Source organism: Trematomus bernacchii, unplaced genomic scaffold, assembly GCF_902827165.1.
Source record: "Trematomus bernacchii unplaced genomic scaffold, fTreBer1.1, whole genome shotgun sequence".
Taxonomy (NCBI): Eukaryota; Metazoa; Chordata; class Actinopteri; order Perciformes; family Nototheniidae; genus Trematomus; species Trematomus bernacchii.
In genome coordinates, this window is record NW_022987564.1 from 15,077,027 (window position 1) to 15,095,816 (window position 18,790).

Here is an 18,790-nt window from a genome sequence, read left to right on the forward strand (position 1 = left end):
CATTTCTCTATAAACCTCTCTTCTCACTCTCCACATGTCCTTTCAGAAGTGCACAAATTGTCCCTTCTTCTTCTTCTTCTTCTTCTTCCTGCTCCGTACCCCCTCCATGCGTCACTGCTCTGTTTGTCACCATATTTGTCAGTGTGACAGACAGAGAGGGTGAAGGAAGGGGGGAGGGGGGGGGAGTCGAACAAGCCTAGTCAGTGACGGTATCAGCCGGAGTGTGAAAACAGAGTCTGAGAAGGGATTAAAACAGGATGTGTTCTGTGGCTTTCTTCTGCCTCTTTGTCGTCCTCTGTAAGGGTCAGAGGTCAGGAAGTCTGGCCTCGTGACCGGATCTGTGTGGAGGAAGTCTTCATAAGGAGGCCTTCATTCTATACAAAACATGATTGAATGCAAGTAAAGATTATTGTTATTATGGATTAATCAGTAGGTTCAATGCCAACTTTAGATTTTAAATGAAATGTTCAAGTCGTGCAGTTTACCAAACATGGTAAAAGCTCGAGGACAAACTTCAATTACAGTTGTGTTAAATCTCTCCCTTTTTTTATTTGTAAAATGTCGTATTTTGTATTTTTTGAGTGCTTTAATTGATAGATATGGTGGTGAACGGGTGAGACAGAGGGGAGAATATTGCCCGAATGTTTGGCGAACCAGATAGGAACCCGCGTACTTGGCAGTGGACACCTCAAATGTGCTGCCTGTTGTAAACACAACCTGCAGCCCAAATCTCTCACATTTTAAACATAAACATGATCTTTTAGCGTACATTTTCAAAATGTTTCTTGCGTCCCATCAACAGTCCACAACCTGAACATTGACCAAAAATAATTTAAAACAGTGAAAAGCAGCTTATTTTAGAAGCAGAAACCAAAACAAAGTATAATTTTCACATAAATAATGACTTTAAAAACATTTTTATCGTGAACGTTTTTGTTGCCCCACCGTGAAGTCAGGGGATTTAGACTCCAGTTTCGGTGGCTCTGTGGGGATAATTCAACCAATTAGCATTCATTATCCCTGTGATAACAACTGTGTAAGCATTCATCTTTTTAGGGAAGCTGAAATAAACACAACAAACTCTAGTGTTTTTCTTCTGCCCCATAGGAAAAACCAATGTGTATAATAAAATATCCCGCCTTTTTAGTTACAGAGAATCTGTTGAATTGGCTCCGCTCCTTCAAAGACAACTGAGATTTCCTCCCATGCTTCTGTCTCACCTACTGCGGTGTGTTTACAGCTGTTAATATGAGGCCCTTCATTTCAGCTCTAAAACCTTCAGGGACGGAGGGCGAAGTGCAGTGCTGCACATCGACTGATGTGTGTGAATTGCATGTGAAGGAGATGTTAATGATTTCTAATTAGGCGAAGTGTTGTGTTAATGATGTCGCAAAAAGACTTCCCAAGCTGATAGTGAAGGTGCGTCACAAATGGATGCAGACAGACAGTCACTAGCAATGGAAAACACACTAGTGATGCAACCAGACGTCACATATCAGACACAAAGCATCTGTGACAGCACAAAGGAAACTATGAACATGCATTATCATGGTGTTTTAATGTTGTGTGACATGACAGATCATTTAATAAAGCATCTATGGTAACTCGACTTAATCAATCTGTGTCTTTTCTTCCTCCAGCTCTTCCTCTGCTGCAGACGGAGTCTCAGTCCATCCAGAATGGGGACAAGTCTCTGGGGAAGGACATCCTGACTTCAGATGACTCTGCCGTCACAGACCTCTCTCCTAAAACAGACTCCAGCCCCATCACAGAGACCCCCACCAACACAGATGCCTCCTGCAAGACAGATGTGAGGCCCTCCACCCCGGGCAGCAGCCCTCAGCCCAAGAAAGGTAGACATATGGAGGTTTTTGCTGATAAATATGAGCTACAAACACATCGAATCAGTCCTGGGTAAGCTTGCAAAGTCAAAGAAAGCAACATGTTAAATCTCTGCCCTGTTAAAACAGATGCGTGCCCCCTTTCTTGTGCATCAAGTAGAAGCAGTACAAATGTTATTTTTGAAAGGCTTACAACAAATACGAATTGAAGCGGAATATTTTGTTAAACATGATCGGGATTTTGGAAATTAGCACATCCTTATGATATTAATGCAACCTTACTACACTCTTCATTCTAAGGTTTTTGAGTATCCCATTCAGCCAGCAAAGCATGAGTGATGTCAGCTGCTGATTGTATAGTGATAAGGCCTTTCTCCTGCCAGTGAATCCCACAGGTGTTGAGTGGGGTTAAGGTCAGCTCCCTTTGTGCTGGCCGGTCAAGTACAAGGAAAAAATAAGAACATTTTCAAATACTACACGTTGCTGCTTTCAGTTGGAGTTTGTTATTTTTTTTCCTTTATAAGCAAAAATATGAAAGGGACTGCTACAATTGCTGGTACCTTTGTGCTTAATTTGTAGGCAGATGAGTGCAGTGATCAGATAGGATGCTGGCTCCTAGAGATAATGAGGTAATTAAGTCAGAGTGATGCAACAGGGGGACAATGGTGCACACTTGAATGGCTGTCAACCAGACACAATGCAAGGTCACAGTGGTCCTTAGTTCGTGTTATGGTTGCAATCACAAAAGCTACAATTATAAGTGTTGAAACTGGCAGCAGCAAAAATAGCTGCTTCTGTTACAAGCTAGTTCTTTTTTTGTTTTACTTGGTAAGTTGTTTCATTGCTGCTGAGGTGTAGAATGTGGAGTCAGCATTTTGTCCTACAGCTGCTGGCCATGTGACCCCATCGGGCTGCTGGCTTCCTCATCTCATTTATTAAAAACCTGCGTCTTGGCTTAATTGTTTGCTCCACATAAAACACTATACCGCCTCCGTCATTATCAGGGAAAAAAGTTTCAAACCCCCTAAAAAGACCCTAAATGTATGAAACTGTGGCTATTTTTTCACTCTTTGTCCTCATGGAAGTTTCGATGTACAATTGAGTCATTCTCACCAGACAGATGGTAGTGGCTCGAGCCAAATCGTCCTGTGCTATGGGGTGGGGGGGGGAGACTGAAGCATTGAGTGACGTGTCAAGTACAAGACCTCCAGACTGATGAGGTTTATTTATTCTCTGCACTTCATAGCGTCTGCATGTCAGCCAGACTGAAGTGCGCAGCCGAAAAAACTCTCCGAAAGGTGGGGAGGAAATTCAGGTTGCCATGGAGACACTGCTGAAGTGCTGCAGGGCGCCGTGATTGGTTGAGAATACATACGCAGTATACATATTACATAGCGTGAAGGAGAACCACAAAAGGAGACGTGCACCCCGGGGGTCCTGGTTTCAGCCGTGGTTTTTTCACAGCCAGTTTCTAGAAGATGGAGACGCACAAATCCTCATGTTACACCGCTGCGTCTTAGAGTGTATCAGATACATGCTGATTATCACTGCAGCAGAAAAACAAGAGGATATTCCCAGTTACAGTGGACCTGCATAAGAGTTTTAACATTGTGAGTGTATGAGGAGACGGAACTGCTTTGACCTTGAAACTGAATCAATGAATGAAACCTGCAGATATAGGTTTTATATATATCGAAAAGCAACATGATAAAGACTGTTTTTAATAAGCAACATTCAACGGAAAACAATCAAATCTTGGGGGTGGCGCTCATGATGCTCACAGCTTTAAAAAATCACACATATAAAAAGCCAGAAACAGTGTCACTGTTACTTGAAACAATCTGGGTCGCTTCTATTGTTTCACTAAAAACATATTGTCGACTGATATAAAGTAACAGGACGGTCTCACAAATGATGCCTTTCTGTTGACATTTTTTAGATAGCAATGCTGTGCCACCACATGTCTGTATCCCAGGTGTTCCTCTTCTCCCGTTACTCCTGAGGGATCCCAAGGCATTCCCGGGACAGATGGGATGTGTAATCCCCCTCAGCGTGTTCTGCCTTTGCCTTGGGTCGTCTCTGAGTTAGAGTAGTTCCATGAAAACCTCTCGAGGCAGGCGTATCAAACGAATCCTAATCAGATACCCCAAGCTCTATCTAGATTTCTGAAGTAGTTCTCCTTAGTTCAACTGAGCACTTTATTGTCTTTGAGCGACTTGCTCAGCAGCAGACAGCAGGCAGACACAGTTAGCGACTAGCTGGTGCTTAAAGTGGAGCATTAAGCAGCTAAAGAAACAGATATTTCCATCAGGAGGTGGTGGAGACCAAACCTGGAGCTAAAAAACACAGAAAATGAATATCTCGTACATTCATATGGGGGACCAACATGACTTCAAATAACAAAAAAATCTTGCTCAGTAACTGCTTGATGTGTTGAAAAGCAAATGTTTTAGAGTTTGTTACTTACATGTTCATATTTTTCTGCCCCTAAGTGACCACCATAGAATTCGTTTTTGGAGGTTTAAGATACGTTTCAAATGAGAGCTTTATTTTTTATTTTTCCCTGCAGATTCGATGAACTCAGAGCAACGACAGAAACTTGCCAAGGAGCGGAGAGAGGAAAGAGCCAGATATATTGGTAAGAAATACTAAAACTGTCGAATATTTAATACGTTTCTTTGAACAAATTTGATTACTTAAGAGACTCAGTTTGTGATGCATGAAGCTGGACATTTGAATTACCAACTTGTTGCATGTACACTTTCTGTTCCTTATCTAGTATTAACATTTCTCTTTCCTCTGTCACTGTGCTCTGGTGTGACTGACAAGTATTGTCGTCTCTTATTGTTTCTCCTTAAATGGCTTTCAGAACAGCAAACTCAGCTGCAAGGTAAGGGGCTTCACTAAAACCCGATGAAGCATTTGTGCCGTCATGCTATTTGGGAATAATCACAGTCATGACATTTCTTCAGCCCTCCATGATTCAAATATGTTTTTACCTTTCTGTCATTGCGTGTCATTTTTGAACCCTCAGCAGTTAATTTTCTACGTTAATGTTTCCACTTATGTTTTGTTTAAGTTTGACTATATGTCCTTCTGCATTTCTGCGCAGCATGCGTGTCCCACACCTTAAATCATGGTTTTACTTTATGGCTGCAGAATGAAACTTTTCCCTCCTATAAAAAGATTTTTCCAGTCTAAAAACCTGAAAGACTATATCTACTTTTATAACACAAGGCTTCTCCCTGTGGATGTAGGCAGCCCATCGGAGCATAGCTTGTGTTTCCCCGCAGAAACGCCCCACAGAGACAAGGGCGTATTAATGAGCAGTCATTACCATAAACTGAGAGCAGGCCTTTCACAGAGATTATATTTAATTACTACCTTCATTAGCATCAATAATGTGGTCATGCTGCAGCACAGAAGAAAGGGAGTTCGGACGTCTTTTTATCGATAATATCTGAGGTTTACTCAGCGTCCGTTTAGATTGCTGCAGTCTGCTTTTGTCTGTAATTACATGGTGAAACGTTAAGCCGTTTTAATGTGGAGCATGCAATTTCTTCAGCCCAGGTTGCATATAATTGCATTTAGGTCGCAAAACATGTTGTTTTATTTACATGTATCCAAGAAACAATAAAGGATTGGGGTTTTGTTATGTAACAGCAACTCGAATATTTTAGCTTTCTCTGCAAAAGAGGAAAATGAAAAGCCATTAAACAGACACATTTTTCGGAACACAGACATAATAGGATTTTTTCAGGAATTGGATTCATGGAGGATGAAGAAAGCTTTCTCATTGCGAATGAGGCTCAGACTTGTGCGCCTCCTTAATGAAGACGAGCTAAAGAATACTGAACTTGATACAAAAAAAGGTCTTTGCTTAACCACACTGCTACATCCTTGCAGTACTAATGCCGTCTAACTCCCAGCAATATGAGGTAACATTGAATCATGCCATGCTATTGCTTTTGTTGTATCCAGCATGTAACCAACCTTCATCATCATCATACTCTCCACACTGCCTGAAATATGTTGTATAAAAAGGGTAGAGTATATGTATGGAGTTTAATTCAAGAGGATTGATTGCTGTTTAATTGTTCCTCAAAGCAATGAGCCACAGGAGCGTATGAACAAAGAGTAGCAGGCGTCTGCCGGAGGGAGCTGTAACACACAGCGGGAAACTTCTGCTTATTTACTGTTATCAGGATTATAGTGTAATGAACACAGCTGCTTCTGCTTCACCCATTCAGTTCAAGATTCAAGAGTTTATTGAAACTCTGATGGAGAAGTTCCTTTAAATCACTTATTTCCACTGAGTATTTCTATACTTCACATACTGTAGACTGTCATTAAAAATATTCTTGTTGTGAAATTTGGTTCTGATAATCAGGGTCTCCAGAAGATAGATATAATGAGCTTATCACTTCCCTGAATCTTTTGTAGTACCAACATTTTGATTTATCTCGTGAAATAACTCCCAAATGTTCATCCAGTGCCCCCATCATTTTGTGGGTATAAATGACTTTTCTTGACAAAGACTGGATAGATTTCCATGAAATGTTTGTTAACACTTATGTGTTTGAACAAATACCTCCAAAAACTAACATCATCCCATCAGCGTCAGCTGTAATCTGTATTTTCTGCTCATTGTCAGCATGCTAAACACACCAATCTAAAATGATTAACAGTTAATATCACTATGTAAACATCAGGATGGTAACTTGCATCATTATGAGCATGCCTTAAAGAGCCACAAAGGCCTTTCTAAACATCATATCAGAACCGTGCCATATAGAAAACATGTTGTATTATTATTATGAGTTTTGAAGATTAAGTGGTTGACATTACATAAATAAGTAGCATGGGTTTTGCTTACAAATCACTTTTCAGATAACCACAACATTAAAAGAAAATATCTCAAATGGGATGTCCTGTTCATCAACCTTTTTCCCAACTTTCCCGTATATTCTTTTCTCCATCTATTCTGAATTTCTGTTCAAATGTTAACCTCTATCTCTGTGGTCACCCTGCAGCCACAAAGAAGGCCCAATGGCTGGAGAAAGAGGATAAAGCCCGACGTCTGAGGGAGAGTCAGCTGGAGGATCGCAGGAGAAAACTGGAGGAGCAGAGGCTGAAGACCGAGAAACGCCGAACTCTGCTGGAGGAGAAACAGAGACAGAAACTAGAAAAGAACAAGGTGAGAGAATACAGTAATTCATGAGGGTCAAAACCATTGAAACATGGATTGAATAATGATACTGAATAAAGTCTTGGCTTTCCAATTAATGCTATGTTTAAAGCTTGTTAAAGCTTGTTTATAATTATTAACACTGAGCTACTATCGAACATATCTAACCGTCAATTTCCCGGCAGCTTGCTCACTAATGTATTTCTCATGCTGATAACACAGACGTATTTATTTCGTAGCCAGAGAGAGAAGTGATTCCTGCCTCTAAAATATCTTGTGTTAATTGAAGTCAGGGTGGAAAAGTCAAATGTATGCCAGTATTTATTTAAGCTGGTAGTTGGCTGTGTATCAGGGATTTGGTCCAGTCCTGAATATCAGCTGTAATGTTTTGGCAGCAAACAGTTTTCTAAGGCAACAATATCATCTTGTGACTCTTCACAAGTTACACATGCTTATTATGAGTCGTGAGTATTTTCTACCCAACGGTTATTTTCCCTTCTAATTATTAGTTTTCTTGCTAAGAATTAAGTTAGGAAAATCAGTACCCCTCTCATATATGAAGTCACAGCTAGCGGGCTATTAGCCTAGCTTAGCATGAAGACTAGTGGAGGGTGGAAACAGCTAGCCTAGCTCTGGCCAAACTTTGAAAATACACATACAAAAGTTTCTATAGCTTGTTATTGATCATTTAGTATGATTTATTTTTTCTAAACAGAAATATTAAGAAGTAAAATGATGTACTGTATCTTGGGCTAAAACATCCAAGCTAACCTAGCTAACTCCTTCGCTATTTCAAAATGGTACTCTAACTTTCTCTTTCGTTATTGTTTTGATTAGGGTTAGAAAATGACATATTGTAGCAGAAAATGACTCTATTATATTTGTATTATACAATACTGTGCGTTCAACTATCGTTTTTAACTTTCTGGTCCCTCCAGGAGAGATATGAGTCCGCTATCAAGAGGTCGACAAAGAAGACATGGACCGAGATCCGCCAGCAGAGATGGTCCTGGGCGGGAGGACTCAACCACACTTCTCGCAGAGAAAGTGAGTTTTAAATCAACCATAATCACACAGACACTCAAACACAATTACAGGAATATATATCACGGATGTATATCACATCCTCACTGTAACTCAGGCCTTCCTGTTGAGCAACGCTGCACAGACTGTGACTCACTGGTCCCACTGATGCAATGTAAGGAAATAACTTCGGAAGGGCTCGCTGTCATGAGGGCGGGGACCAGAGGCAGATGACCCCATGAATTCATTAGAATAGCAGTGTGACCAGTGTTTTCTCAGAGAGCTGTGAGCTTATTCCCCTTTTCAAACATGTGACGAGATGCCTGTTTTGGATCTGTGACACCGAGGTCAAGACAGGTTTCTCTAATTTTAAAGTGTGAAAGATAGTGAATGTGTGTGAGAAGCATGTGTGTGTGATATTTTATGCTGATTTTTTGTAGCAGAAAAAACAGTGGATCTATAATGGGGATGGGACGATAAAGGATTGGGATAAAAAGACACTCATAATAAACATATAATTGTTCGCAAATAATTTTCTTTATGAGTATAATCGTTAATATCCTCACATGAGTGACTTTGAAAACCTGTGTAGCTCACTATCATGGTAGAGAAATAAAAAATACAGCTTAATTTAAAGGAAAGAAGAATGGTCATGTACTGTAGAAATGAACCGAGTCCCACAATGTATTTTTGTTTTATCCTTAATTTATGCAGATGGAACGTTTTTTTATGATTATTTAAGGTTTCTTGATTTTCATTTAAAAGTTTGTACTCTAAAAAAATATTTATCCTATCTGTGATTCAGATATGTCAACAGATTTGGAGGTAAAGTGATTTCAGTATGTTTCAGTGCCATTTTAAGAGTTTCTAATTAAACATTTTAATTTTAAGTATGATTAGTATAATGTTGTAAATCCCATTTCTTTTGGCCAGGATAATGGTGACATGACACGTCCCATGCCTCCTCTAAATGTGTTTTCTAACTATACCACAGCCTTCCCCATGCTTTCCTCAAATGTCCTCCCAATTTCCTCCCCCCACGTCTGAATTCAGACTAATCTCCTCCTTAATGTTAATGAGAGCCTCAGAATGGTCCCTGATCTCCTCCTGATCCACAGCGAGGGGAGTCGGCAGCCCTCGGCTGGGTTCGCCTGTACTCCGCCCGTCTTGTGAACAGTTGTTGTCTGTTGCGTTCTCTCCGGTGCAGGCAGATGCTCGGCCTCCACGGTCAACTTGCCGAGACAGGTGGACCCTGTCATTAACAACAGGCTGTCCAAGTCCTCTGCCACGCTCTGGAACTCCCCCAACAGAAGTAAGGACGACCCGACGTCAATGTCCACCAGGCTTCCTCTTCCCTCCCTAATCATCCCCCCTTCACCTTCCCCACCTCCTCTCACCCTACTCTGGTTTTTGGTTTTCTTCTTTTATGATTATAACTGTGGTCTCTGGTGGCCTGCCTGCCTGCCTGTGCTTGGTGACTGGTCATTACTCCCTCCTGTTGTCCGGTCTCGTTTGCATCGTGATTTTTTTATTTCAGTGGGTGGTTGTCATTGGTTTTGAGTTTCCTCTGCATTTTTGATCAACCTCCCTTTCACCTCGACATCACTGAGACACATTTCTTGATTGTTTTTGGAAAGTTTATAAGTTCACATCTTGTCTCGACACATTATTTATTGGTTGTCCCCTTCCAGTTTAATGTTGGTGGTTTGGTGTGGTGGTGGTATTGGTGGTGGGTATTATAGTGTGACTGTTGCAAATGCAAGAAGCGCAACTAAATGCACATGTATTGTATTATAATTTGTGTGTTATTTTTTCTAGATGTATAGCCTCATTCCATTGAACATTTGGTTAGTTATTTACAGAAACATATTGCTGGCTCCAAGACAAAAATAAGTAGTTTAGCATGTTAGCATGCTAACATTATCGAATATGTAACTTTTGCTGAACACCAGTCACTGTAAAGGGAAAGTTAGTGATGTGTTTTATTACCTTTGCCAAAGAGGTTATATTTTGAGGTTTGTTTGTGTGTTGGTTGTCTAGTTTGTCAGCATTAGGAAAACCCCTAAAATATTCGAGCAGATATAATCAATATTTTTCACATGCAGATTTCACACTTAACCATGAATGTAAACCTCACGCTTGATCACCACAATCAGTAGGATCATCCTCTGGCGACAATGAATGTTTATACAAAATGTCATGACAATCAATCCCATAGTTGTTGAGATATTTCAGTCAGGACCAAAGTAGTGGACAAACAAACCCACATCGCTTTCCATACAGCCATGCTGCTTAAGTGTGGCTAAACATTTTGTTGTTGAATTAAAATCATTTAAAGTGAACACAAGGAACAAATGTCAAATTAACATGAAATATATGTTATGAGCTGATTTAATTTTTGTTGTGGTGTCAGCAACACGATGCTGTAATATGACAAACATTTAAGATGAACTTGTTGTATCAAACTCATTTCAACAGACTCCTGAGTTTCCACATGAACATAAGCAGCAATGTCTTCATCTCAGATTGGTCACGCCTCATAACATTGTGTCATTACTGATCGTATCACCCACAGTGCAATCAGTAGCTCTGCTCCCGGCTCCCGTCGCCACAATACAGATTCAGATTTCATGCTTTGTTATCACTAATAATACAGATGCTCGGATACTGCGGGAACAGTTTCGGAGCAGAATCATATTGGATGTCAGAGCTCGTGTTCCTGGCCTTAGGAGATGCTCAGTGAGCCAGTAATAGTGTGGTGCGTGTGCTGGTGGGGGGGTTATGTTTATAGATCTAGGCATCAATCTACCTCGTCGATCACCAGGCAGCAGCTCAGCCTCCTCTTACCGCATTGGAGAAAAGGAAAAGATGAGGAGGAGGGGAAACCACTGTTGCCTAGCAACGGGAGGTAGTTGGGTTATCTGTTAGTCATAAAAATATGTTGTGAAATAATCCGTCCAACGTACAGCAGGGGTGACTGTTGCATAAGAAAGACGGTATATGATGAGTGCTTTTTAAATTGGCAATCCTTAAGATCCCTTCCTGTTTACTCATCAAGTGCGATAGTACCTGGGTTGGCATAACAACCTTTTGTCGTTTTAATCAAGAACTCAGGCAATAATTGGCTTTTTTAATCATTCTGTGAGCAGTCGTGATCTGATTTTGTGCTGCACTGTGCAAGAAAGCAAACAGCTTATTGGCAAACACATAACATTTCCTTTGATTACTTTACTATACAAGTCAACCAGTTAGAAGCTTTTATTGTGAAGCTGCAGCAGTATGAAATGTTTGTATTAGCAGGAGAGCAAATGTATAAATATTGCGATACATTTATCAGTAGTCAACAGGCTCAATCACCATTATCATTATGTGATAGACAGTGGATTAACACGCTTAATGTGTTTTAATTCAATGAAAAGTGAATATACATGTCATGTAAAACGCATAAAAAAACAACACTTGTGTCCTGGCAGCACTGCTTTTGTGATTGCACTATTATCATGTTTATGTGTATATAGGTTTCATGCATACCGGCAGGGTGATACACTTCAATAACAGAGAAGAAGCAGATCACTAGACATGGTGAACTTGTCCTAAAAATACATCTTTGCAAAGCATGTTGTCAGTTTTTGTCATGAGAGACAGGAAAACCGGACTGTCTGTCATAATACATTAGCGTTCATGTTTAGATGGAGCATTCTTTGTTCATCTCTGTTGTTGTCTCCTGTGCGCTCACAGTGTTTCTTTTTTGTTGTCTGTTGTAATGGAGCTGTACAGAACAGTAAAGAAACCAAACCTATAGGAAGTTATAGGAGTCTCTGCCTAGTGTTAGTGCTAAATGTTTAAAAGAAAGTAGATGAGGTAAAAATGGCCTATATGGAAATACAACAGCAAAAATTAAATAAAAACACATCAAATGTACTTCTTTCCTGCACTGTCTGCAGGTCTAAAGTACAAATGATTTGAAGAACAATAATTCCAAAGTTTCTTCCTTTATTTCAGTTGCTGTTTAAGAGATTTGAATGTCATGTGATATTCGGTTTAAAGACTTTCTAAACCTGAAATTCATCTTCTCTTTCTCTCTCTTTTGCAAGTATTTGTCTGGTGAGAAACAAAGGCAGTTTCTCACCAGACTCATTTGATTCTGCTGGAATCAACTTTATCCTTGGACATTAAGTTTGCTTTACTCATGAGAGAGTGACTTATTTGTGTGTGTGTGTGTTTTCACTCGTCATTACAATACATGTGATTGTATCCTGCTGCTGTTGGACGTCCTACATGCTGAGTTTACATCACATGACACTCGATAACTGATCGATTCACACTGCAAGAAACCAGAATGGGGCTAATGCTGAACTCATCAGAAACTGATAGGGAGTTTGCACTGCATTGGATGTGATAATGGTCATGTAAACAGGCCTGCTAGCTTTTGACATGACTTTTGAGTGGTAAGATATAAAAATATTAACTGTGGGTTTTGCTCTTGTGTGTGCCCTAATGTATTGTTCTGTGTGGTTAAGTTCAGTCATTCATCCTGTATGATTTCTCTGTTTGTGAGAGTCGATGATTGGCAGACTGGAGTTTCAGTTATCGGTTATTTCAGATTGTCTGATAACAGCACTCACCAAGATAATTGTGGAGATATGGGAACATGTAGTGGGATTAAATCATGTGTATGTTGCCATACATGCCATGTATATCTGCCGTTCCCATATCCAAACAGTTTTTCCTTTAGTATAACGTTATAAGCTTTTTCCATTTTATAAGACTTTCCAATATCATCTTCTTACTTTGAATCACTTCATGTGAGTTGGAATTAGTTTCCAGCAGCTCATGAATGTAGCGTCAAACTCCACTCTGCATCAGACTGTGATGTGTGTGTGTGTGTGTGTGTGTGTGTGTGTGAGAAGAGAGGGTGTGCTGCTGTGTCATTAGTGAGGAGAGGTACACCTACTGCACAAGTGAGCATGGTCCCGTGTGCAGCAGATATGACGGTGTATTGGTGGTGAGTACCTGTGTGTAGCTCCGTCAGTAACCCGACTCTGACGGCGCCCTCTTGTGTCAGCCCGCAGCCTGCGTCTGAGCCCATGGGAGAGCCGGATCGTGGAGCGGCTCATGACGCCGACGCTGTCGTTCCTGGCCCGCAGCCGCAGCGCCGCCACCCTCCTCAACAACAGTGACTCTCGTGAGTGTTAAACCCCTTCTAAATGTTTGTACCCAATTGTAACCATTCTCCTTTCTCGGCACATCAGGGAGGGAAGAATAATATAGATGTTATGTTCACTAACAGAAAACAAAGAAAACATTGCATTCATATTTAGAAAGCTGGAACCAGCAAATAACTGGCATATTTGTATTCATCCTTTTATAGGTAAACCCTGTGGTAATATTTGATTTGATTGAAAATAAGGCACCAATTTATGATCAGTTAATCTGTCATTTACTGGTTTGTTGAAGTGATGTCAATAATGACTTACTTGGAACAAGCTAATAGTTAGCATTCTTTTCTTTATAGATGATAAATCAATTGAGTTGATGCCTAAGGGCAAATGGTGTCTTTGCTTTGTTGAAGAATAAACTAAAACAGGCACTAATGGATAAAAAATGACAATTTAACTTTCAAGTGAAATCAATATAACTCCATAAGAAAACTGTAAAATAAGTCACACCCTCTAAAGATATCATTACTTCATCCGTCAATTAGATTTAATTTGTGTTTCCCAGTTGTGAGGCTTTGTATCATCACTCTGAACTGGATGTGTTAGTGTGTCCGTGGGGCCGCTCTCTGCATGTTCACATGTGACTCTCCTCACTGCTCCCGTTCAGCCTCGCTCAACGCCTCCCATCACAGCCCGCACCAGAACGCAGAGCGCTGGAGGCTCTCCTCCGCCAGCACGCCGGACATCACCCTGCGCCAACGCCGGCGAAACTCCACACCGGTACGCCCACATAGGGATTCTCTTATGAACAGACCTCCTGTAAATACATTCCCAGTTTTTGCAGTGGCTTTTCATCGTAGTGATTATCATTTAACAGTTTATTTTGTGGCGTTATTCATCATCTTTCATGCTCCACAAACAGACATTGGACATTGAACATCATCACTAAAAATAAGAGTATGTATAGTATAATATAGAAACTTAGGAACGTGACGCCTTTATATCAACACTTTCTCCTCTGAATGTAATTTTAAATGTGTGGTGACAAATTCACAGAGAATTATGGCATTTGTGGACCTTTAAGCTCAATATCTTGGTTTTATGCAACTTTATTAATTGTTTTACTCACACAATGGCTGTTTTCATTGAAAAAGCTCTAAAAACCCAGCAGACAGACTCAGTTTAAGACCATCTGGTGAACATAATGGAGCATTTAGCAGCTTATTAGGCACATATTTCTCTCAGGAGTTATTGAAGGCCAAAACAGAGCCAGAGTCAATACTGGACTTCCATTCAAATAATGATTGTGCTGCTCTGTGTTTGCTGAAGTAACATGTTTGCCAATTTCAGACAATACTATGTAATAAATATAGTGTTTTACAGCTGTGTTAGAACAATCATTTTAAATAATCCTAAATTCCCAAAATGGGCAACATAAATGGTCAACCCTAGTTTGAGGTCTGTTTTTGCTTGTTTTATAATCTAATTCGTTATATTCACATTGTGAGAGCTTCCATAACATTTTCATTTGGTGATACGGACAGTTTACTAAACCTCCTTTATCTAGAATATACGGTTTTTAAAATACATTTGAAACAGTTACTTATTTCTGTTACGTCTGTCTTCAAGTTGGACAAAAAGAAGAAAGAGAAGAAAGACAAGGAGAGGGAAAATGAAAAGGAGAAGAACTCTCTCACAAAAGACAAAGTGCCGAAGAAGAGACAGACACCATCGCCCACCACCCAGAGGTCCAGGCCAACCAGCAGGTATCACACCGTCTGATTTGTGCCAAACCCTTTTCTGTTGAATTCATATATTGAGGACTTATTTAAAGCAACGTTAAGAAGCTGTCTGTTTGTATTGACTTCGGCGGCTCTTGTGGAAAGTGGTTATAGCACATCATGTCGTAAATATTTGGATCATGCTTGCTCGTTAATATGGTTCAGATGCATACAGTGAAAGAGAGATGTAATCTATTTGTATGCCATTTATCTTTTATAAACGCTGCTATTTGCAGGATAGATAGCGATGAGATAAGAGGGATGAAAGTATTACAAAATGTGACCTGGGTTGAAAAACAGTATACATGGGAACAATGACTTCATGTAGCAAAATACAACGTACACCAACAAGTCTGCCTTGCATCTCCACTACTACGGTTCTAACATCCTCCCTTTGGCGTAACAAATTCCAAGAAAGCTGCCTTTTGTTTTAGAAATGACCATTGTTTGGCTTTGTGTATTATACAGGGTCAGGTCGTTGCATAATGCCACCCTAGAGTAGAACATTAGCTTTTTAGCCTCATGACATAAAGGTAGCATTTATGTTTGCTTCCAACTCTGTCAATGAAACTCCAAGTTGCTATGATGTAACTCCTTAAAGCTGAACATCATTCAGTCAGCAGCAGAGGGCCGGTCTGTTAACAGCAGGACAGATTGTATCGGACAGAAATTGGTTTTCCTGACGGATGCACACAGGGGGAAAAAAGATGTCTCCCTGCCTCCCCTCCTCTCAGGTTTCTCTCCCCCTCAGCCACAGCATCATGTTTCAGATGGAGACACTCATATATTCCACATGACCTAGTTATGAGCTTTATGCAGTGCACTGGAACTTAGTTACCTTTTCCTTCACGGTTAGGATTTCTCTGATGTTTTACCTCCATCTCCTGTGTTCTCATCAGCACCCCGAAGCCCAGAAACAGACCTCCATCACCCGCCGCCCCCAAAAGTCGCCCCCTGTCCCCCATGGTGCCGGCAGCACCTTCTAAGACCCAGACGGGCAAGAAGACCCCTCCTCCTGGCACCAAGACCCGGCCTAAACGGGCCCAGACGCCTGCCAGGGTGTCCCAGACGGTCACTGCAGTCGCCGTGGAAACAAGCCCGACACCCCAGAAGCCCGACACTCCAGAGGAGAAAAAGAGTGAGTGTGGTTACCATAGAGACGATAGCCAAGACTCAAGGTGACCCAGACTTTTTGGCCGACATTCACGTTTAATAAAAGCTGTGATTACTGCAGTGTGCGTGCCAGGTTCTTACTGAACCTCTGAGGTCTAAGGGCATCATCTCGATTTATAATTGTAATGTAATCTTTTAAAGCTATCTCCATACATAAGTATCCCATGTCTCTTATATCATAATGTGCTTAACATGTGCATTCTAAAATGAGGCACCCAGCAATGTGTAAAGAGATAATTTAGCTTTTTGCTGCATTTCTTGGCTTGAAATGGGTTTATCAGAATCTTAGGTTCACAATAGTAGTGAAATGTATGAATGACATATGAAGTTAAGCATGAAAAAAGATTTTCTCTAAAATAAAATGTTGTAATTTCCCTTTTTGAGTAGAAGTGTCACTCTACTTTTAACACGAATGCCATCACTTCATACTAGGTACATAAAGCTTCATGGGATATTGCAAATGATATTGATCATTACAAAACCCAAACCTAATATTAGTGTACATTAAAAAATACAACTTCAAGTCACCTTTACTGACTGTTCTATAACTAGAGTGATGTTGAAACTGTCAAACCACCAACCAGCAGCAGACAGATCAAACATTTTGTCTTTTCAAAGTAAATACTCCGCACAGTTTCTCTTTGGAAACATTGAAAACTGTTCACACAGCTCCATGAAACATAGATCATTTCAAACTTTTCTCTTGGTAAACCGAATGTTTCTTCCTCTCTATTGTGTCTTAAGAAACATACTCATCTCCTGTCTCCTCTCTGACAGCCTCCAGTCCTGTCCCTGCCATCGTGGTGTCCTCTGAACCGCTGACTCCTCCTCTCCTCCGCCCCTCAGAGGCTTCAGCAACCTCTCCAGCTGCTCCCAGCTTAGAGGCTGCTGCCCCAGCTGCTCCTCCTGCTGCAGCCTCCTCCAGTAATCCTGCTCCTTCTGCAGCACCATCCCCTGGCCCTGCAGCCTCCAAGTCCTCCAGTAATCTTGCTCCTTCTGCAGCACCATCCCCTGGCCCTGCAGCCTCCAAGTCCTCCAGTAAACCTGCTCCTTCTGCAGCACCATCCCCTGGCCCTGCAGCCTCCAAGTCCTCCAGTAATCCTGCTCCTTCTGCAGCACCATCCCCTGGCCCTGCAGCCTCCAAGTCCTCCAGTAAACCTGCTCCTTCTGCAGCACCATCCCCTGGCCCAGCAGCCTCCAAGTCCTCTGGTAAACCTGCTCCTTCTGCAGCACCATCCCCTGGCCCTGCAGCCTCCAAGTCCTCCAGTAAACCTGTTCCTGCTGCAGCCCCCACCGCTGCACCTGCTGCCCCCGCGGCCTCCACCCCCCCGACTGCACCCACCAGCAGGCCGTCAGCTGGCACCAACAACCCGGAGGAGGCTGCTCGCGTCCTGGCAGAGAAACGCAGACAAGCCCGAGAGCAGCGGGAGAGGGAGGAGCAGGAGCGCGTGGAGCAGGAGAACAGGAACAGGTGAGGGTCAATGTCCATATAAAACACCTTGTTATTCATCAGATTATGTCATATAATATTTAGAAAGAGTATGATAGTGTGGTTAAGCATTTATGACTTTGCAGGGTATATATAAATATAAATATTTTTTTGACAAAAATAACAGGAACACCTTATAGCATGATGTAACGCAACAAAACTCTCCTGCAATACAAAACACCTCATAAACTTGCATTGTATTTCATCACATTGTAAGGTTATTATCCCTTCTTACCTTGGTGCAAAACAACATTTGTTGTTTCATTGGTGACTTGGCGCCATGGTGGAAATGCGCCATTACCATGGCGTGGAGCGCGGTTTAAGCATGCCGTGTCGTGCCGTGCCCGTTTTTGGTTGCGTTTCCACTATGCCTAGTTCCGGCCCGGGGCTACTTTTTCACAATTTTTCTGGCCCGACAAAATCGTGGTTCTATCGGGGCCAACAAACAGGGCTGAGTCGGGCTGAGTATGCTAAACTAGAGAGAGAATCGCTGGCAAGGGGGCTACAACTACAACAAGATGAACATATTTGACCGTGATTTAATTGTAATACACGTTTCAAAATGATGCCGAAGTAACAACATACTGATACCGGTTAGTAAAAACCATGAATTAATGCTTTGTCAAGTCTGCAGACAGACGGCAGGCGAAAAACCTTTTAAAATGCGTGTTTTCTAAATGGAGATCGGCTAAGCTAACGCAGTATATGCTCCGACCGTCCACACTCACAACAACGGCCTATACAGACATAAATAAAGCAGCGACTGTATTCACCATGACACAGGCAGTCTGTGGTGTGTACTTGTTTAACTTTTGTCGAGTTTCTGAACATATATAAGGAGCTGTGAGCTCTGAGTGCTAACAGCTAACGGCTGTGTTGTTTTCCTGGGGTGCTCATTGAAGATGACGTCACGGCTCCGCCTACACTGTGTTACTATAGATACTACCCCAGTTCCTAAACTGTAATGGAAGCGCAGCATAAAGTGAGCCAGTACTAACAAGGCATAACGAGGCCAAGCCATACCGAGCGAGGCCGAGCGAGGCCGTGTAGTGGAAATGCGCCATAATTGCTGGTGCTTGATTTGACAAATCCTTAATTTCCTAATAGTTGTTGTGTGATTTGGCAGCATGAAGATT

General features: G+C 41.5%; 1 protein-coding gene across 7 annotated transcripts in view; it reads left to right on the forward strand.

The window, feature by feature from the left end:
• Positions 1-18,790, forward strand: part of LOC117477574 (MAP7 domain-containing protein 1-like) — a 39,450-nt gene that overhangs the window by 14,447 nt on the left and 6,213 nt on the right. For 3 of the 7 annotated variants that reach the window (XM_034124266.1, XM_034124270.1, XM_034124268.1), the window contains exons 2-12: positions 1,641-1,853; positions 4,411-4,479; positions 4,711-4,731; positions 6,875-7,038; positions 7,968-8,076; positions 9,260-9,364; positions 13,118-13,237; positions 13,879-13,991; positions 14,841-14,977; positions 15,892-16,130; positions 16,943-17,636. In XM_034124266.1, coding sequence (XP_033980157.1) covers positions 1,641-1,853; positions 4,411-4,479; positions 4,711-4,731; positions 6,875-7,038; positions 7,968-8,076; positions 9,260-9,364; positions 13,118-13,237; positions 13,879-13,991; positions 14,841-14,977; positions 15,892-16,130; positions 16,943-17,636 — 1,984 coding nt within the window. The remainder of the gene's footprint in view (positions 1-1,640; positions 1,854-4,410; positions 4,480-4,710; positions 4,732-6,874; positions 7,039-7,967; positions 8,077-9,259; positions 9,365-13,117; positions 13,238-13,878; positions 13,992-14,840; positions 14,978-15,891; positions 16,131-16,942; positions 17,637-18,790) is intronic. The other 4 variants (XM_034124271.1, XM_034124272.1, XM_034124269.1 and 1 more) reach the window with 4 other exon arrangements.